Here is a 21582-nt window from a genome sequence, read left to right as displayed (position 1 = left end):
TTTTTTTTTTTTTTTTTTTTTTTTTTTTTTGCACAAATTAGTGCATTTTCTTGTTAGGTACATGGATCCTATTATGTTTTCTCTGTTTAAAAATACATGTGTAAGGGATTGTAGTATGAGCTGCCTTTGGTGAGCCTGTGTTACATGTCACTTGTAATTTTCACTTTTTTTTAGACTGTTTTCTTGAGGAAATGAAGCTTACATGGTCACAATGTCCATTTCTCATCCTAATTCTCTTCCCATGGTAACTTTTGAATTTACTGTGAAATTTAAAGCAAGCTTGACAGAGATGGCTATATGTCTGGAGAATCACAAGTTCCAAAAACTAGACTGAAAATAAGTGATGTAAAGAATAGGACCTTTAGCCAAATCGGTGCGTCTACTGAACAGAAGACCTTCCAAGAAAAAGTTTAGAGAGCAAAGAGCTAATACAAAGAGGACGACAGGACAGAAATGCCCAGCTGTGATAAAAGCCTCTTTAGTAAGAGCTTGTGCTTTCTTTGATTCTGGAAAATCCAGTCATGAGGAGCAAATCCAGTCCTGAGGAGGAGAGAGTTCTTGTTTTGCCACTTGCGTTGCAAGATAGTGTGCCATAYGACTAAGGAGTGAAACTCCCAGATCTCAACAGAGTCACTCTACCCCCATTTTTCTCTACCTGTTATTGTGCATGGCACGTGTCCCCCTAGAAGATTCCTGCATGGAGAACCAAGAGGGACCATAACTTGCAGCTGCCAGTATGTATTTTCTGAAGGGATGGATCATATTTTTGCCATGTTAAAAACTGTTTTCTGAGAAGGGGTAAATTCAAAAATGTTATTTCATGCACATCTGTGGCTCTTTCCCCTTTTCTCTCTGCCTCCCTCCACTTGCATATGGCAGAGGCTTTGTATGTAATGAAGTAATTTGAGACTTGGCTCTGTTCAACACAGCGATGAGTTAAACAGTTTCTTGAGTCCCTTCCTGCCTTATTATTGGTGTTTTGCTATTGTGATTAAGATGCTGGTAGGATGYGTCGTGAAGAAAAATGGTATTTTATCACTGAACAGTGCTGTGGTGGCTTGGTGGTGATACTGGAACTGTGCAGTGGAAAAGTGCTGATTCTCTGGAAAAATAAGTATTATTTTAAATATGGGGACCCTACTCTAGACATATATGTAAGTTACTTTGTGGGAGGAAATAATAGTTATTRTCAGCATTTCCATTAAAAATGTGAACTTCATGTTTTAAAAATCTCAGAACCTCTAGCTTATGAAGTTTATCTCCCCCTTTTCTTTGTGCAAAGACTTCTGAGGGGAAAAGATGAAAGGATGACTTTAGCAATCTGTATATACCTACCCCACCCTGGATGAAAATACTTCTTTTCTGAAATGCAACTTGCCTGTTAAGCTCCTGCTGCCAGACTCTCTCTCTCTTGCATCATCACATCTTCATGCTGAGTCTTCACGATAATAAAAACATGCAGAATCAGGTCCTTCTCAAAGTGTATTGTGAATTATTAATCTTCAATTTACAGCACATGTGGGATTACAGATTGCTTGCTAGCTGTGTCTAAACAACTTAATTTTATAATAGTGGCATCACTCTCTTTTCCAGTGCTTGTGTGCATCTGAATGTGCCCCCAAGGGTGAGTTGTTAGTACACCCAGACTTCAACATTGCACCTTGTCAGGCTGAGGTGTGACTGCTCTGTTGGCCAATGCTGCCAAAACTTGCACCTGGGAGCTGCATGGGAGCAGGACTCTGCAGTTGGGAGCTCAGCTAAGGAGTGAAGTTATGTAGCCAAAACTGGAGAAATAAAAATGAGTTTGAACTGGACTGTGAGAAGCTTAAAAATGGAAATTCGAAAGTGGTGAGCTTTCAGGCACTGAATATGAAAACAGTCCGTAAAACTGACCTAGCAACAAATGAGGAGTTGTATACAGACTCACCTACTCTGGACACTATTAAAGAACTTTTGGTTTAAATAAGACAATTAAAAATATTTCCTGTGTGTCATAGAAACTGTTGCTGTAAAGATAGTCTGCAAAAATATTTTGAAATGTTTTTAATAAGACTTTGGGACTGAGTCTGTGTAGATTTTGCTTTTCAAGTTTGAGTTTTGTGCTTGGCTGTTTTATATGGTTACTATTTATAGTTGCAATAGAATGTATGTCTAATCTGGGTATTAATTCCATAGGATATTTGGGGATTAGTAACACATGGTTGTATGGCTCAAGTGGGATCATGTTTCCTGATGGACTCCCTATTGTGTTCATAGTAACAATGAAGCATGACAAGAGTTGGTTCTTTGGAACCACTGGATTTTGTTATGTTGTGTGTGTTGTGCTTGTTTAATTCTGTCCTTTAAAACCTCTTGTATAAAGCTTTTTTTTAATTTGTAAATGTTGGAGAATAACAAGATTGAAGTGGTTTGTGTATGTATTTTTGTTTTCACAACTAATTTTGCAAATGTGTGTGGGGAGGGATTGTGATGTTTTTCTTTTGTTGTGGAAGGAGATGGAAGTTTGAGAATATTTCTGCTTTTTTTTTCCTTTTGCCTTTTTTTTATTATTGTACAAACTAGAATGCAGTCCAGAATGGTGCTGTGCTTGTAACCAGAACATATTTCCATCTGCAGTCAGTCATTGACTTTGTATTGGACCCTCAGCAAAACCCATAAGAATTCACAGCCTAAGGCTTTGTWAGATCAGAAACTAAGCTACTTGGTTTCTTTCACATATAAATACAGTGATGTGGTATTTGCCTTTCTAACCATAGAGAAGAAGAATGTTTTAAATTAAACAAACAATCCATTTTCATTAAAATGCTCAGTCTTTCATTTAAATGTCATGAAAACATTGTTGTTCATATTCAGGCCTGATACTCTGTTCTTTATTTAATTCAGGCAATGTTTTACACAAGTGAGATGTGACGCACAGATCCTTGAAGTCTATCAGACTTAAGGGATAGCTTAAACTGCTTCCTTTCAAGGTGTCTTAGGCTGAAAAAAGGAAAGCAACTGAAGAAGGAGAGATAGCAGAGAAGCTGGACTCTAATTTGCGGTGCTCTAAACACAGGGCACTTTTGGTGTGCTGTTGTTTACTGTTGGTTTTCTGCATTGTGATGGAGCTGGTGAAGTCTGACAGAAACCCCTGTGTGAAATCTAGCGGASCCTGCCAGATGTGCAGTGTCCAAAATACCCTGGACATAGGCATGGACTTGCTGGAGTGCTGATCTGTAGGCCAGAGCTTCCTTCAGGATGCATCCAGCCCCTGTGCAGGTGCTGAAAAGTTGCTTTCTGCGTTCTAATGGTGGATTGTGAATCCTCAATGAACTTGCGACAACTATACATGAGAATTTTTACTGCTCCACRAGTGGCTGAAGCTAAATGTAGTGCCTGAGGCATAACCTTTTATTACTCATCATAGCTTTGTGTGTTTTTATTGTGTTTTTATATAAGCCTTACAAGATGTTTTTGTTTGTTTGATTTAAGGTAGTCGTCTTGTATCCTGAAGGAAGAAATCCAGGTGAAGAAAGACCATGCCTTTGTTTAGTAAATCGCACAAAAATCCTGCCGAGATTGTGAAAGTTCTGAAAGAAAACATGGCCATATTGGAAAAACAGGAAAAAAAGACAGACAAGGTATGAGGTAACATAGAAGATCATAAGGCTTTTATGCCCGGACAACAGTAGAATAAAGGGAATAAAATAGTGTTTACTCACTGCCCTGATTCTGTTAGTGCTCACCTGTGGAAGTAGCCATGTGTTTGAAGGGTTCTGCTGAAATCAGGGGGCTTTTGCATAAATAAAATACATCAGATTTGGGGGTCAAAGAGAAAATGCTCAGTTCCAGAAGCCTCAGCCAGAACTAAGGGTGATCTCCCATTATTTCAAACAGCAATAAATCTAGCAAAGGAGCTTGGAAGGCTGTGTGAAAACTATTGCACTGTTAATAGTTTTTGCAGGAGAACAAATGAGATTGCCAATTAATGTGTAAGTACCCACAGAGAAAAACTTTATTTCTGATTAACATTGTTTGCAGAAACCAGGGACTCTGTATGTGTCCAGATGTATAAAAAAGAGATCTCACTCTGTCCATCCTTTCTAATGTTGTGTGTACTAGTGCTTCCTAAAAGAGCTGAGCTACTAATTTTCTATTTATAGTGCTAGGCTGTTGCTAATATTACTGCTCTCTTCTAATTCTGTGACACAGACTCGAGTTACTTCTGCCACTTTTCCAGTGACTATTTGATAAGATGCACCTCAACACACAAAATGCTCCCCGTTAGGAGTTGTGCTTGCATAAAATTGAATTTTTACAATTTTTTTTTTTTTGCATCTGAGACTCTGACCCTCTATACTATTGCTGTAGTAGAAGTATATGGCTCTAGTTAGCAACAGACTAATTTTAAGTTAAAACTGAATGTCAGTGGGAGCAGAAATAACTGATAAGTTCTAATACATTTATTTAATACACTAATACATTTTCCATGGAGCTGATGTTTGCRTGTGTGCATGTTGTGCTTCCCCCACCTTGTGCAGGAAGCTGTATGAAAACAAACCCAACCCAAAAGGTAGGCATGGAGCCATTTGCACCCTTAATGAAATCCTCTTGAAAATTTTTGGTTCAAAGCAAGTAGCTCAGAGTGTAATTATGTAAGGTAAGTCACATGGATTTCTGGGAGGCCTCTGGTATTTGATGTTTCATTCTGAAATACCTTCAGTAACCTGAAAACTGAGAGAATTTTCCTCTGAACCCAAACATAAAATATATAACTAAATAAACCAACAGAATCTGTTCTCCCCTGCTGAATTCAGCCTTTGGAGCCTGATTAAAGAAGACATTCAAAACAGAAGCTCCATACTTGGGTTTCTTTTAGATTTGCTTTGCAGCATGACCCCTCTGGGTTGTGGTTTTGAGAATTTTTGGCTTTGAGCTGGTTTGTTTATTTGGGTGTCAGTGACAAGGAGAAATTCAGACTTTTTAGAAAATTAAGTGTTCATTGTAAATTCTTCATAGAAGTCAGAACAGCTAGTGTGTGTTTTCCTCACAGAGTAAAAGATACAGTGTTTCCCTGGCATAGTAGGATGGAAACAGTGAACTTAATGGTGCTTGTTTTACAGCAGGAGCCTGGTTTTCAGTTAGTTTTAATGTACTTCATTGCTGTGGGGTAGGGGCTGTTCCTGAGGTGAATGTGGGTATTAGGGGAGAGGAGGGAGGGGAATAATGCAGTCCCTTCCACAGCAAGGGAGAAGGTAAAGAAAGACTTTTTTGGATCAGTATAAGCTTATGTGGCTTGTTGACTCAGGACTTTGTGCTGTGATGTCAAGGAAGGGCCCTTCTCCTTGCAGAAGGAAAGATTTGAATGTCCTTGGTAATTCTGCATTTCCTCTGAAATGTTCCACTGAGCTGTCCTGAAATAATTACCTGGTAAAAAAAAATAGCTAAGTTTATTCTCCTGAGTTTATGGAAGCAAATCATAAGGACTACCGTTAGTGCTGAGATGATGATAAACTTTAAAAACTGGCAGGAAAAATAGCTCTTGCAAAACCAATCAGACCAATCACACCTGCTGCTGTCCATTCAGGCTTGTGAACTTAGTAACACCATTTCTAAGTGTTGTTTGCAGTTCGAATTGGAGAAAAGACAATGGGAGGAGTTTCAGTGGCCCACAGGTTTTCAAAAGATACTCAGTTACACTAATGAGCAATGTCTTTTCATGAGTATGATGAGAGAAATTTAACTGAAAACAAAAGCAAAGGAAAACAAAGCACAGTGCTGTATTCTGTGCTCTTCAAATCCTAGCAAGGTTTTAAACTTTACCCCCAATTTTATTTCCAAAGGGAGAAGAAATTTGTCCAACTTTCATGGAAGGGCATAGAGGTTTTGCTGCTGCAAGAGCCAGAGACTCTGGATGTCTCAGAGCTGGCTTTGAACCCTGTGGCCCTGTGAATGGAGAAGTTTGTGACTCAGGGCTGTCCAGTTTTTCAGATTTCTAGCTCCTTGTCTGCTGTAAGTGCTAGAGGAGTACTGCTGTGCCTCACCAGAAAACCAAGGCTCCCAGCACTTCCAGGGTACAACTTCAGAGCATCCCTGATTTTGYGTGCAAAATAGTTTCCAGCTAGGACTTGCTTCAGATGCTTAAACAAGATTTATCCTGTGACAATTAAGCTGTTATTGTAGTACAGCCAATGTGGTCTGTGGGTTGAGACAACTAAAGCTGCTAATACAGCCAGAATTGGCAGAGAAGAGGGGCAAAGCCTGAATTAACTGCATGGTTAGCAGAGAACCTCCTCTCTCCTTTCCCAGCTGAGAAGTCGTAAGTAAGAGGTGAAGATGCCGTGGACAAGGTCAGGAAGAGAAAGGCTTGATGCTTCTAATACAACCTCTGCAATTTTCAGCAGGAACCATTTGTATCTTGGAGGGGATGTTTTTAAATAATGCAGAATGGATCATTCCTACCAAGCTATGCAGCACACAGGTGTAGGGAACTTTACAGCAGCACTATTTAGACTTCTCAAATAATGGGAAGAGAGTGGAGGATATGACTTAATAAGATGCAGAGAAGCCACTTGTAAGTGTAAAGGAAATTATACATATTTTCTGAGGCATTTCCATGTGCACACATAATATACAGAAGTTTGCACTCTTTCTTCATGCTGCTTTCTGTTACTCAGAGAGTGGTACCCATTTGAGCTTTAACTAAACTCTATTGACTGCACTGGCATCTGTCTCCTTCAATAAGGATTGAATTTGACCCATTTTCTCCATGTGTCTAAATTTTTTTTTAACAATTAATCTGTGTAGTGTTGCCATTTTGTTTTTTAATGCTTTTTAAGCTCTCCCAACTGAAAAACAGGCTAAGATTGATGTTTGGTTCTTACTTCTATTTTATGTGTCAGTTTTTTTCTTTGTATGCTTGCATGGATATATGTGTGCTTAAAGCTTTGCCATTTTTTTCAGCTACATTCTGATGGTTGGTAGACCACAGGCTGAGAAGTGCCAGCACATCTGGCTCCTTTTCCTCTGAAGTGCTCTTTCTAACACCTTGTTTTTACAATATTTAAAAAAATAATGCCTATTTTAAAGAAGGGATTGCAGCACTGGCAAATTTAATGCAATAATTGGGAGATTAAGTMGGGTGAGAAAGCACTGGAAAAGTGCACTAAAAACTTCTTTATCAACAATCCTCCTGTCCTCTAACATCTGAAATAAAATAAGGTATCCTTGGAGCATATACAATTGCTGACATCCTGTTTGGGCTTTGATGTGGTGAAGAGCAATTAATTAAGTTTTATTATGGTATTGTATAAATGTCATTACAATTTAATCTCAGTCATGTAGAAACCATCAGTCCTTGAATTTAGTGAGAAATGCTCACTCTGGAATTAACTAGAAAAGCAGGAAAATATTTAAATACCTAGGAAAGGAAGCCTTCAGAACTTAGACTCCCTTCTTTCTGTTACAAGCTCCAATAGCCTTTGGAGGATGCACATAAACAGGGATGAAGAGAAGCTGTGATACCAAGAGGTCAAATCTGTTGAACCCGAGGAAGAATGGACAGCATGTGACACTCCGGTCACATTGCTTCGTTTATTACTGATGTGTTACCATGTCTTTTGTTGATGGATATTGTAAAAGAAAATTGATAGAGAGGGTGCCTGACCTACCTCACAAAATAAAGAGTGTGACATCCTGGCTTCTCAGTCTTGTGTTCAGCTGCTGAGCCCAGTCAGCACAAAGCAGTGCAGGTGCCATCCAGTGTGTCACTGAAGGATGTCCTTGAACACATCACCCTCTTGCTGCTAACCAAATACCTTCGGGTGCGGCAGCCTGACTGAGTGCCATCTGCGGTGCCTACAGGTTTAGTAAGATTTTCTGAACCTGCCCTGCAGCAAAAGCCTTCCAAATGTCAGAGGCTTTTAATTTAATGCAGCAAATGGTCTAATCTTTGCATGTGGTCTAGATGGGCTGAGAGATTTGCAGTTTCTGGTGTAGCTGATCCAAGACAAGGGTTTATTGTGGAAAATGAACCCAAATGTATGAGAGCAGGTTCAGAGCACTGTGCTGAGTGTTTTCCTGTTGGGCAGAGCTGYAGCCTGCAGTGCCTGTAGTCAGTGTTCAGAAGCATAGTGAAGCGAGCTGTAAAATAAGCTGAAGTGTCTCGCTTCTGCCTCTTTTGCTTAAATCTATCTAACAAGACTGCTCATTCAGGTAACCCACTATAATCTGTCCTCTGTTTCATTTCCACGTGCTGTAACAAATTTGGTGCTGTTCAGAAGGGTCAGGAGGGCAGCATTTTATTAAGGCTACAATTAAAAGACTACAAGGTATCTGGAACAAATACTTCTATCAATAAATCCTCCTTTTTTACATGGCCACAAGTAAGCCATTACTGGCTGCTGTTCACCTTGCTGGCTGCTGCAATGATAAAACTCTGGGGACTGGTGTGTGAGACGAGGTGCATGTGGAGGTCTGTGTGTGCATTTGCATGGAAGAACAGCTGCGTGACTGCCAGGAACGTGAATACCCATGGATGCGATTCTGCAGCTGCCAAAGCCAGTTACAAAATTGCTTTCCATTTCATTGCTGCACACTGAAACTAAGGGAATGAGATAAGAAGGGTTTGGCACCCCTTCCCCCTAGCTCTGTGTGTCCTGGGGTTTTGTGGAGCATTTCATGTTTCAGCTTCCCTGTTCTGCTAAGGCCTGTTATTGCTCTAGAAATGGGAGAAACTCCAAATACTATCAGGTTATGGTGCCAAGAGCTTAAACTTGTCTCTTCTGGTTGCTTTAATTTTTAAGGACCTTAGAACCTTTAGTTCTGTCTTGAGTGCAGGATTAACAGTGGGAAAGGAATTTATGTCCAGGTGGGGCAAACCTGTCCTCTCCATTTAATCACGCATCCTTTTAAAAGGCGTTTCCCTGTTGTGCCTGCTTGGCCAAATTGTATTTGCCAGCTTCCTTGAGTACTAGTCCATAATTTTTTTTTGCTAAATGACAAACTTCAGGCCTCCTGATCCAAAATATCCAAAATTTGGCCCTGAAGATCCATTTAGCATGAAAATGCATCAAGAATGAGTCAGCTGGGGTAATCCTGAAGTTACATGGTTTTTAGATTCAGATTCTGCTAATGGCTTTTTCTGGGAATCCTTACAGTTGCATGTAGAGAAAGCTGCATTGACACTATTTTTTTAGGAGAAAAACTGGTTTGAATCACACAGAGAGAATATTTTTGAGCCAGATAAGACTGAATCAAGGAGCTTTATGCTTTTAGTTGCAATATACATTATGGAGTACTGGCAGATCACTGAATCACACGTTGGAGTACTTAACATCGCGCTGGCAGGCATCTCTGTGTGTTACTGTCTGCTGCTGTGCAAGAGAGCAACAGTTTACAGAGAGATTTTCAACCTGGAAATGTGCTAGGTACACAGACAGAAACTGTATGGTCCTATTTGCCATATTCTTATGACTCTCCTCTCCGCAGCCTATCCCACACATGAAGATCAACCAGTCTTTCAGGAAGACTTTTTTCATATAGAATTTTAGGGAATAATTTATCCAAACTCCTTCATATTATGTTCCCACCAAATCAACAGTGACAAAACTTTGATCTGTGAGGAAAATAAGCTGAGACAAGTATCTTCAACTTAGAAAATTTCCAACTCTGGTTTAAGCTGTTGGTAGGTTTAGAAAGACACATAAACGCTGACAAAAAATCAGCTGATGTTGAACCTGTTTATAATTTAGCATGGGGAAGTTATGCAGGCTTACCTATGCTGTCTGTTTTCCATCTCCAAGGCTATTGTAGATCATCTAGTCCAGTAGGGTTAGCAGAGCAATCCAAAGATTGTTATATCTCAACATTTACCCAAGATCGTGTCTTTCAAAATGGCCCCAAAAACCTCTTGTGGGCTGGTGGTCACTATAAACTACTCTGTGGATACAGAGTCAGTTCTTGTTGGAAAGCCCAGACACATGGCTGAGGCGGTTGAGATCCTGACATCTGTGCAGGGACAGTGATGCAAATGCTAAACTCACGCATGTGCTGGGAATCAGCTTGCATTTCACCCTTGCTTTGTTGTCCCTATCTGCAACTTTTGATTGTCCAAAGTTCAGCGTATCCCACTTTTGACATTTGTATGTAATATGTATAAGCTCTAAAGTTCTGTTTAGCATTATGAGTTTCATTTTCTCCTTTCCTCTTTTTGTCCCCTCCATTCACAACAGCCTCTCTAAATGTGATGGCATAAATTCAGTATAAAAGAACTTGTAGCTAGAGGAAAAAAGGAAAATCTTCTGGAAATAAGATTGCACCTTATTGCAAGAGTGAGGTGAATGGYTGAAATTCTTTGATATTTCATGAAACTCTTTTGTTCTGTAACTTCTGCTGAGGCGATGGTTGCAGGACTTCATTATTGTTGCTGTTGCCACTGACGGAAAATAAAAAGTAGCATGAAAGTCATAATAGACTTAGGAGTTTCTAGCAAATCCTTTTTTTTTTTTTTTTCACTGAAATTGTGTTTATGACACATTATTGTGTTATGTTATGTGGGGAGGATGTCTTGCTGAGGCTTTTTGTTGGTTTTTGCAAATTTTCCTGAAGAGGGTCAGGACTGGTCTGACTTCTTATGCAAATAAGTTTGTCATCTTGTATTTTCCATATATTTGAGTGAATAAACATGCTTTGTTGTTTGTTTTGGACAGATCTTGGGTCTTTGGATCTCGGAATGTCTTTTTTCTCTGAGTCTTAAGAAAGTTTCCATCCCAGAAACAGTGCTCATATACTTAAGGTATTACTCTAAAATTGCTGTAAGATTAAGTGGAAATGTCTAAATGGAGGCTGTTTATTTAAGAATCTGTATTCAGGATTATGGTTTTCGTCTGGATACATTGTGAGGGATAGGCACTGAGGAGTGCTCCTTAGATCTGACTGGGAATAACTTTTGATGGCGAGTTGTATGTCAAACACAGACTATGGAGAGGCTGTGAGGGTTCAGAAAGTTACATGAATTTACATGAAATGTAAATTACATGTGGGAAAGCTGAGGAGATGAGTGGATGGGAAGGCAGGTGATTAGAGAAATGCAGCTGTGATGCCCAGTTCTGTCCACCAGCACCAGTGTTCTATGTTTCATTCTCTCACAGTGCTTTACTTTTTGGACTCCTTTTTGAGAATTAAACCTAAAGCTTAGTCTTGCAGGCCTTTTTTCTACATATCAGAAAAGACTACTTATACTTGAAAGGAAACTTATTAATTTTTTTTTTCTTTTAACTACAGAATGCTAGAGATATTCACACCCAGCCCAGCAGAAAGGGTAGAAAGCCAAAAATGTATAGGTTTTTCCTTTGAAATTAAAATATTTCCTCAGGTCTTATAAAGATTTAGAGTTTTGGTTTCCAAGATAGCACTCCTGTTGTTAATCCCATGTATACTCTGTGGGATATCTCAAGTGACACACCACTAACATTTGAGGTAAAAAAAGGCTCTTTTGCTGAGTGATGGTAAGGAACATCAAGTTCTTCTGCAGTTTGAAGTTATCACATAGTCATGCTCATTTACACACTGCTCATGCTGACCTGTCTCAACTAGCACAAGACTCAGAGTAGGTACAAAGAGATTGGAGGAGAGCAGTTCTTTAGGCTGTGCAAAATCAATGCTTGAATAACAATAACATTGCAGTTAGATGCAATGTGAAAGTGGCTTTTTATTGTGGTTAGGACTTTTTATGATTTCTAGGTTTTATCTATGATTTTTATTCACTATTGTGAATAAAATCTGTGATTAAAATCAATATTGAAGTGTTGGGAAATCAGCAGCAGGTGAGAGATGCCTCTTCAGAGCACTGTGGGGTTATTTTATGCAGATTGATGGTGTAGTATTTGAAAGCATGATGTTTTTCCTTTCAATATATGTGAAAGATATATTGAAATTATTGATCTGGCTTTGAAAATCCTGTAATGTCCAGTTAGGTTTTACAGATCACTCTTGGGTTTTCTGTATGTGTCCTGATTTTTTTTCACCTGCTAAGCTAACAAAAGGCTGATTTCAAGTAAAGCTTTTGCAAGGATGTGAAATGCTGTCCTATCTTCAGCATCTTGCTTGGCACTTGGCTGTAATTTTCAGCTTTGCTTTCAAACCTGTTCCTTACTTCCTTCCCACTCCCTGACAAAGAATCCAATCAGCGTTGCTGCAGGTCATGTGTGTAATAAATATAACCCAACCCAGAAGAAGCCATTGCCTCTGTAGTCTGGTGACTGAAGCAGCTGGTATCTAAAGCACACACATGCACATGAAAAAATGACACCTTTGCTCCACAGAGTCTTCATTTGTTGAAAGTGAAGCAAAGCTGTGAGGAGAGCGGGAGCCAGAGCTGCCATTCTGCAGCCAGCTGTCATTTTCCTTCGGAAGTGGGATATTATCACTTACACCTGATTTAAACCTTCTGACTGTCATGAATTCTAAGCTGTAAACCTGCTTACAGGCGTGTCTCTTTCCTTTCCCTGTTGTAACCTTGCTGGTCAAGATACTTTGCGAGGTAATTCCTGATTCATCCTCTACATTAGTACCTGAAACATTGCACAGGATTGGTATACGCTAGAGTTGTGAGAGATTTGTTTTACTTCACTTGGTGGCAGCTGTGAAGCTTTACTAAAGCAAATAGTTTAATTTAAAATTTTTCAACCTGAGACTGAAGTGCCTGTGTGCTCACTAAGCAAATCACTTGCAGAAAATGCTGGCTCAAACCACACCTGATGAGAAGAAATAGGGAGTGGCAATGCAAAGCTGTCAAGCTTTGGCTGAGATAGAGTTAAGTTTTCTCCTGGTAGCTGGTACTGTGCTGTGTTTTTGATTTAGGGTAAGAACAAAGTTGATAACACACTGACATTTTAGTTGTTGCTGAGCAGGACTTACACTAAGTCAAAGCCTTTTCTGCTCTTCACCCCATCCCATCAGTGAGCGGGCTGGGGGCACAAGAGGCTGGGAGGAGACACAGCTGGGACAGGGACTTCCATATCACATGGCATGCTCAGTATATAAAGCTGGGGGGAACACTGGCCTGGGGCAGCTACTCAGGAACCAGCTGGACATTAGGTGGTGAGCAACTGCATTGTGCATCACTTGTTTATCATTATTGTTATTTTTATTGTTGTTGTTGTGGTTATTGCTACTATTTTCCCCTTTCTTCTCTGTCCTATTAAACTATCTTTATCTCAACCTACGAACTTACTTCCTCCCCCCCCAGTTCCTTCCTCCATCCCACTGAGGGGGAGTGAGCAAGTGGCTGTGTGGTGTTCAGCTGCCTGCCRGGTTAAGCAGTGCCACAGGGCTGCAAGGATTTATTGGGGTTCCCAGCAGAGGAGCTGGGACAGTCCATGAGGGAATGGATGGGGAGGCAGCCCAGCAGCCACCCCTCACCTTCATCTGCACCTCTTTGGCCCCATGTGTGCCAATGGAACCCACTGGGGAGGACAAGGGGAGCAACAGTCAGAGTGCTGCTGCTTCAACAGGGCAGTGCCTGCCTCCAAACCTGTTAAAGGATCTTGCTGGCACTGGCTGGTAATAGCTTTCTTGGTCCTATTTTATGCCCGTGGTCTGTAAGTGATGGTATGCCATGTATAAATTGAATTTATCTTGTGTAAGGCCTGCAGGATACAGTATGGGTGCTCCAGCCCCCAGGATTGCCTAAAATTATTAAGTCATTTCGCAGTGATTGTTGTGTAGTACATGATTGTTGTTAAGTACATTCAGAAATAATTGCTTTGAAATGCATGCCTTTTAAAAGAACCCCCTTTTCTCCCCTGTTTGTTTTTTCCTTAAACAAAACCCATTATCTGCTGGCAAAAAGGCATCTGAGGAAGTGTCAAAATCCCTGCAAGCAATGAAGGAAATTCTGTGTGGAACCACAGACAAAGAGCCACCCACAGAAATTGTGGCCCAGCTGGCACAAGAGCTCTACAACAGTGGCCTTCTAGTGACGCTTATTGCCAACCTGCAGCTGATAGATTTTGAGGTAGGTCAGCTCCTTGGTTTTGTTGTTGTCAGTGAGTAGTGCTGTATTTTTTTTGAAGTCTAAATAATTTCATTGCATTCAAAACTGTTTTTGACAGGCTGAAGAAAGTAGCTGCTCTGCATTGGTTGGTGTCCTGAAAGACATACTCATACACTGGCAGTAAATCTGATTTTTTTTAATTGAAACAGAAACAATAAAGAAATATTGCCATGTGTATCCGCAGAAGATAGGAAATGGTGCTGAGAATAGTGACTAAGACCAACATTGTAGGGATGATCTTTGTTGCTGTCTCTGAAGAGTGTGCCTGATTAACAAGGGGTTCAGGGACATGGAATAAAAATAATTGGAAGCATGGAAAATGTCATGTGACAAACACTAAAAGAATTAGAATGGTTTAGTTGAGATGAAAGGAGTTGAAAAATATGTTAAAACCAGACACCAGGTCACAATGTAGTTTGGACGTACCCCACTTAATTGTTTAGATTAAAAGAGGAAAAGCATATAACTTTTCTTTTCATGGCAGAAGGATCAATATGAGTGTATATGTATATATAGTGTTTAATTTTATATATTTATATATAAAATTATATATTCTGTGGAACTTCTTTTCAGCTAAAGCCAAAAACCTAGTACTAAGACAGCTAAACTTGCTTATAAGCAAGGAGAAGAAGAGTTATAGTAGCAAAGATTGCAGTAACTCAAGATAAATATAAACTCTTTTAATTGACTGTTGACTGATACGGATGGGAATAAACTCTGCCACTGTCAGGTCATTGTCATATTATTGCGGTTTACAATCAGCTGGGATAGTGGCCCCCAGGGATTGCTGTTACAAGTTCCATGATTTCTGTGACTCCTGGGCGCTGGTGACTCACAAGTGCCTGACCATCAGTGGGAAATCCCCAGTTCCCAGGAGCCAAACCTCCACCGCTGAGGTGTGAAACAGGAGCAATAGCCAATGTACAGGCAGTGGCTAAAGAGAAAATCAGTTTCTCAAAGAGATCTGATGCTCTCAGAGACAGCTTTTGTGGGAGTCACATGTAGAAGTTATTTTCTTTCCACTTTCTAAATGAAAGAAAGGGAGGAAAATGGATGATTTATGTTTTCTTTTTCCCACTCTGTCCCCTACCCGCAGTAAATCTAGGATCAAGGACTGATTTATTTATTTTGTATTAATTTTTTAAAATGTTGGTAATGGGAATTCGTTCACTCTTGCTCAGGTCTTAAGTTCAGGAGAATTTTTTTAATGCTAGAATTTAGTGAGAACCTTTCCTTTGTCTTCTCTGTGCTACCTCTGGTTACTGTTAAATATCTTAATTACAAAAATACTCAAAACCCGACAACCCAAGCAAGCACTGGATGAAATACTTGATCTGTTGCTAAATGGCTGTTATTACAAAAAAAATCAAATGATTCTTATTGCAAAAAGATTTTTTCATTGCAAAATCATTCCAATCATTTAGCCAAGCTGTTACACATTTCTGTTTCAGTAGAAATGAAATGTCACTGAACAAGAGGACAGTAAGAGCATGTGTTGCTTTGTCTTCATGTTCCCACTGCCTTTTCCAGTTTATCAACTTTTCTGTTTCCATTTTGTTATATTGGTGGCCACAGCTGGTATTTAAGTTTCTTTGTTGAGCAAACAATTTCATCCCTCTATAACATGCAAGTTAATCTTCTGATCTGTATGTAATGGTTGAAAGCAAATAATAAATTACTGAAAATCTGATATCTGAAGGCAATAATGTTACTTTGCTTTGTCCTGACTCCCTGTCTCCTCYTCTCCAATCCTGCTACACACTTTCATCCCAATTTTTCACAGCCGAACTTCCCTTTGAAGATGTGTTTTCTAAGACTGCATAGGAGAGACTTGCACACATCCATCACATGTCCATAGAAAACACAGCTTTATTGCTTCTACCACTAAAGAAACAAGATGTAATTTCATTGATGATGTTATGAAGCATTGAAGTCAGGTTTGGGCAGAAGACTAGAATCAAGATCAGCCTTTTTTTTAGACATTTAAAATATGAAATTTATTTTTGAACTTTGAAGAACTGAGGCAAGTGCACACAAAGTCAATAAAAATGTAGATGTTACTGTGTGTAAGCCTAAAGATTCACAAACTGTAAAGCCTCTAAAATAGGCAGCAAATAACTGCATGCCTGTGACTTGTGATGCTACAACTTTTCCCTTATTTTGCCTTGAAACAGGAGCTAAATTATGGTATAGGTATCATACAATTTTTTATTTATAGATTACGTCCTTGGCAGGTTTTTTCTGTCCTTGTGCAGCCACTTTCTATTCATGCTGCCTTATCTTGTGCTTCAGGGGCCATGTGTATTTCATGATAAGGTAGAATTTGATTGCAGATCCAAGTAAGGAGTATTTTAAAAGTACTCCTACAATTTTAATGCATATCAGGTGGTGAGGGAAGTCTGTCTTGGTTCCCTCCTATCTGCCTCCATTCCCTCCTGGAGAATGCAAGGAGATCAACTCTGATTTTCACTATCAGTGATCTCTAGAAAATTAACTCTAATTGGATACATATATCTATATAATATCTATATCTGTCTCCTCTCTGCTTGTAGATATTATGCAGCAATGCACTCAGTATTAGGTAACTAATATAAAATTTGGCATAGCAAAGAGGATAACTTAATTTTTGGCCATCTTTAACTCAGCCTTTCAACAGCTCTTCTCTTCTGGGTTGTTTTCTTTTTGGAGTAGCTGCTGAAGCCCCTGGGGATCACAGGATTGCAGGCATATAATACGGGTGTTGTGAAGATAGGGGAGAATTACTTTATTCAGAATTAGCCTACTTGCAAGGATGTCCAAGGGTCAAAAAAAGTGTTTCAGACAAAAGCAGATGGACTGGCCTGCTCTGATTTGATTCTCCTGTTTAATTCCCTAAGTCTCCAAGTCTCCAAGCCAGCTGGGCTGGAACAAGTAGAAGAGCAGAATATCTTGTGTTTCTCAGCAGTGATTTATTTGTAGAGGTGAAACCAGGGAATTTTCCTCCGTGTGAAACTATCTGCTCCTTGGCTTCAAACAGTCCATAAGTTCTCTGCCAAGGAATGTTTTTCCTCCCAAGACAGATCAATGAGCATGTACAGATTATAAGTGACCTTTTGCTTTAGCTTGCCCTATGCATAGTGACCTGCTGTTGACTCAGTGCCTTGGTTACTGGTCCTTAAGTGCAGCCGTCTCCCACCTCCTTTAACCTCACACTTCAATTTGTCTGTTATGCCAGGGGGGAAAGCAATGGGGGAGGAAGAGGATTTCTAATGCAAGATGTATTGGTGAACCCTGTGGCTGAATAGAAYCTGATTTGGAAAGACCTTCTGCAAAGCTGTTTGCACAGGGAAGCATTTGAAGACAAGAGTGATTATGTAGAAAGGTGCATACAGCACAAAATTAGGACAAAGAGAAGGATCTTTGTTTTGATTAAAGCAGAGACATGTATGTGATGCAGCTGTTTTCTTGGTAGTAATTTCTTTTATCATGGTAAATAATGGGCACGGTTTAAATTTAACCCTGATTTTCAGAAATGCAATCACACTTGGCATTGTTGCATTTGATTAATGCAAAGCTTTAGGTTTTTAAGCACAGGTGCTGTGGCAGTGTATTGGTACCAGCTTGATAACTTACATTTGGAGGCTACGGGAGTGACAGTACACGTCAGCAGCATGCTTGGCTCAGGGAGGTGCCTTGCTTTTATGGTGTTTTAGTGTTGCTATTAAAAATAGCCAGGGACTTACTTGACAATGTGAGAGGAATGYACATCTTCATTTAGGAAAAGAAAGGTGCAGTGGGGCAGTGAGGAGCCTTCAGTGCCACCCAAAGGAGGAAGCATTCTTGTGGCACTGGAGAAACAGCAAATAAGAAGTGGTGAGACTGCGGAGAAAAAAAGAAGACTGACTTGTTCTGTTTTCAATTTAATTTATACTCTAAATAGGTATTACAGTAAATGGTAATTTGCTCGTGTCTCTAAGCAAAGATATATTTCTCTTCTTTAACAGGGCAAAAAGGACGTTTCCCAGATATTCAACAATATCTTGAGAAGACAAATTGGCACACGCAGCCCTACTGTGGAATACATTAGTGCCCATCCACATATCCTATTCATGCTTCTAAAAGGGTGGGTGCTTTAATTTGATTTTCATTAAAGAGCATTGCCTGGAACAGGCCGGCATTGCAGCTGATCTATTTTCTCACTTCTAGTTAAAAAAAAAAAAAGGGATTTTAACATTTTGATCCAGATTTCTTTGTTTTTTTCATATTGACTTTCTTTCTATGTAACTCTTACTTTTCAATGACTGGATTATTTAATTTGGCTGTTATTTCTTCATCAAACTTCTTGTTGAAATAATTATGTGATGGTTGTTTCTGACTACTCCCCATGTGATCTGTACTTCAGTTCTCACCGTAAACTCTTGTGTAGTGATGTTGGTGACTGCTGAGGTTCGTTTAGACCTTTTTGCATTGCAGGAGTGACCAACAGTGGTGTCTGTAAATAACTGGGGGTCAAACTGGACCACTGTGTGGTAGAACAGAGAGAAGCAAAAATACATTCAAGGAGTAGTTGTGCCTTCGAAACAGACAGACTTCTCCAACATTTGTGGCCACAAGTGAACTTCAACTTTAATTGTGTAACTAACTCCACAATTTTTAGCATAAAATCTTTTTTTTTTTGTCTTTTTAAATCTCAGGGAGTCAGTGCACAGCTATAACCTGGTGGGTCCCAAGATAACGTGGCCAGGGAGGGAGAATAGACACCTGTGTGGAGAGGACATCACTTGTAGTTGCATTCAGGAGTGCACAAGTGTGGGCCTAAATAACTTAAGGTTTCTGTACTCTTTACTTTTGACAAAAGCACCTTCTGTTCAGTGAGCAGCTTTGCTTTTCCARCCCTTGGAGTCTACTATTTTCTGCTCAATATTCTTTTGACTTTAGGCTTTTGTTTATTTTTTCCTAAGGAAAATGAGAATATATGTAACTGGGATTAAAAAACTGAGGAGTGAATTAGTGCATTTATCAGCTGAACAGTATGGAACAATGTGAACTCAGTTGTATGGTCCCACTGGTAAGAGCCATTCAAAGTGATGATACAAGCCTTTTAAACTAATGGTTATTAGGCAAATGTTGGTTTGTTTTTTTATAAGTGTCTTTCTTGCTCTTGAAGAGTTGCATTTTCATCATTTGTTCCATAGCCAGGAAAGTACTTAGACGCCATGTAAGGTTTGTGCATGACAAGGTTGCAGCCCCAAAGGTAAAATTCCCTTCAACCAGTGTCCCCCCTCTCCCAGGGACAGACCTCAGCCAGGAAAAATCTAAGCTCAGGAATCCTTTAAAATAGTTGTTTTCTTCAGAAGTGGTCACCAGGACAGCTGAGTAAGGAAAAAGGAACCAAGACATCTAATCAGTATCAGGATTTCAAGAACGGTGAGCTTATGGTTGAGCATGGTGGTACTGCTCTTGGTACTGCGACTGGAGGAGGTGTGGACCTGCTGCCTTCCTGGCAGGGCAGAGTTGCGGGAACCCAGGCAGGTGTGCGAGCTGATCTGGGTCCTGCTCTTACAAGTATAGTGATCTGTTATGATTTAGCCTGAATTTTGAAACTCTTGACTTGTTTTGTGTTACGAAATGCCAGCTTCTTCAGAAAGGAAACCAGTCAGGTAGTTAAATGCATTTTAGTTTCAAGTGTTCATTAAAATTCACCATCGTCTCAAAGCAGTAGTTTCAGGACAGTGATCCTCTTCATCATTGTTTCAAACTGTTTTTAATTTCATATGTATATGCAGTATTTTTCTTCCCTTTTCTCTGTCTTTGCTTTTTCAGTTTTTCACTCCTTTTGATCTTGCATCTTGTGCATGTATTGTAACCATGTGTCTGGGCTTTATTTAAGGATAAAAAATATTTTTGGATTATGTCCCAGATTTTCTTTGGCATCTGTAGCAACCAAGAATATTAAGATGATAGTAAAGTTTTGATGGATATATGCTTCTGGTGGACATTTTACTTTAGCTTGCTGCGTGCCCATGGCGTGGGGTGTATGTGTGCAGTCAGCTAYGGGACTGGAAAAGAAGCACCTCGTGTTAGACACCACCACATGAAAATGTGACTTGAGGACATACTTTCATATTTATTTAATGCTGAATGAATTATATTATTCATATTATCTAGATATATATTTATACAACGTTATAGGAAATATAGGAAATCAAAATCTCCTTAAAGGCAAGCAGGTCTAGCTGACTTGTGCCATTCCATGTTTATTACATGACATCATGACATTACCAGGAGAGAAAAAAAATCACCTCTACCGTGACTATAAAACAAATGGCCAGGGATTACTGTGATGGTTGTCCTTCTGTTGGATGTCCTTCTGCCCCCTGTCAGTCCCCAACAGCAAAAGGTTGCTTTTTGGTGGCTTAATGTGAGCTCTGTTGAGTGGGAAGGATCTTCAATCAGAGCTTCCGTCCAGTGTTTCCTGTCTCATACTCCAGTGGAACTGCCATCTTGAGATAACAGTTTCTACCTTATAGGCTTCATTTTACTTGTTGCCTGCTTCCTTCCAGCTTCTCAGAAAGTACATAGCACAGAGTTCACTTTTTTTTTCTCTTTCATTTGTATAGTTTATTTGACTTTGCTGCTGCACAAGGACTTTCTTTAATAGCATCTTATTTTCTGTGTGCAGGCCTTGTGTCTAGRATTTCAGATGAGTACAGTATTTGGTGTACATAGAGAATCAGTTGTATTTGGGCCATTTTTTTTTTCTCTGGTGTCAGCCTATTGCATTAGCCCAGAATTAACTTTGGTCCTTTGTAATTTAAAATATTTTCCCTCTAGGACAGTGACTGTTGAGGACTTAGTTATGGCACTTGCATTATTTCTCTCAAGTGACAAATTTATAAGCTTCTTTTTGAATATATCTGTATCTGTATGTATCTCATGCCACATGCTGTCTCTAACCTAGACAGTGCCCCAACCTGTATTGTGATGACCTCTTCATATCACAATGCAGTTAAAGCTTTAATGGTAAATTGGCTGAGGTTGCAGAATTCCCTTTGAGTTTATTCCAGCATAAACTCAGACTATACAAGTAGTGTAAAATCAGGTCAGAATATATGTTTAAGACCTTGTGCCTCCCAGGCTTGATACCTTCCAAATCTCCTGCCTGTGCTCCTCACCTTGTACCATCTTCTGCTCTAACTGTGCAAGAATGATTCCCTTTACATGGAGGTGCATCTCTGCTCTCAGTCTTGCCTCTTTCAACCTCTACAATAAGTGTTTTGAAATACTTCAAGTTCATTGCTTCATTTTCTARTTCTCTCCAGCATTCACTGTGTGGGAGTTTCTTTAGGTTGAGTTCATCCAAACAGAGAAGAACTCAGTATTTTTTTCTGCTGTRGAAATATATCAGCATAGAGCATTAATTGCTCATTGGAAGTAATTTTGAAATACATTTCTATMATTTCTGCCTGGTGGCTTTGCATGTAAGTGTGGGTGCAAAGGACATGCTAGCTATGACTGGGCAGCCTGTAAACTTCTTCCAGGCATAATCCAGGAGCCAAACCCAACTT

The 21582-nt window shown here is 39.6% G+C and overlaps 1 protein-coding gene across 3 annotated transcripts in view; it reads left to right on the top strand.

The window, feature by feature from the left end:
• Window positions 1–21582, top strand: part of CAB39L (calcium binding protein 39 like) — a 44382-nt gene that overhangs the window by 5758 nt on the left and 17042 nt on the right. For 2 of the 3 annotated variants that reach the window (XM_057367362.1, XM_057367363.1), the window contains exons 2-4: window positions 3472–3620; window positions 13832–13996; window positions 18019–18137. In XM_057367362.1, the coding sequence (XP_057223345.1) occupies window positions 3519–3620; window positions 13832–13996; window positions 18019–18137 (386 nt within the window). In that variant the 5' untranslated portion in view covers window positions 3472–3518. Of the gene's footprint in view, window positions 1–3471; window positions 3621–10688; window positions 10775–13831; window positions 13997–18018; window positions 18138–21582 lie in introns of those variants that run through there. The other variant, XM_057367364.1, reaches the window with a different exon arrangement.

This window comes from Malurus melanocephalus, unplaced genomic scaffold (genome assembly GCF_030028575.1).
Source record: "Malurus melanocephalus ecotype Western Australia unplaced genomic scaffold, MMel_1.1 scaffold_78, whole genome shotgun sequence".
Classification (NCBI taxonomy): Eukaryota; Metazoa; Chordata; class Aves; order Passeriformes; family Maluridae; genus Malurus; species Malurus melanocephalus.
This window is presented reverse-complemented; position numbering and strand designations above follow the sequence as displayed.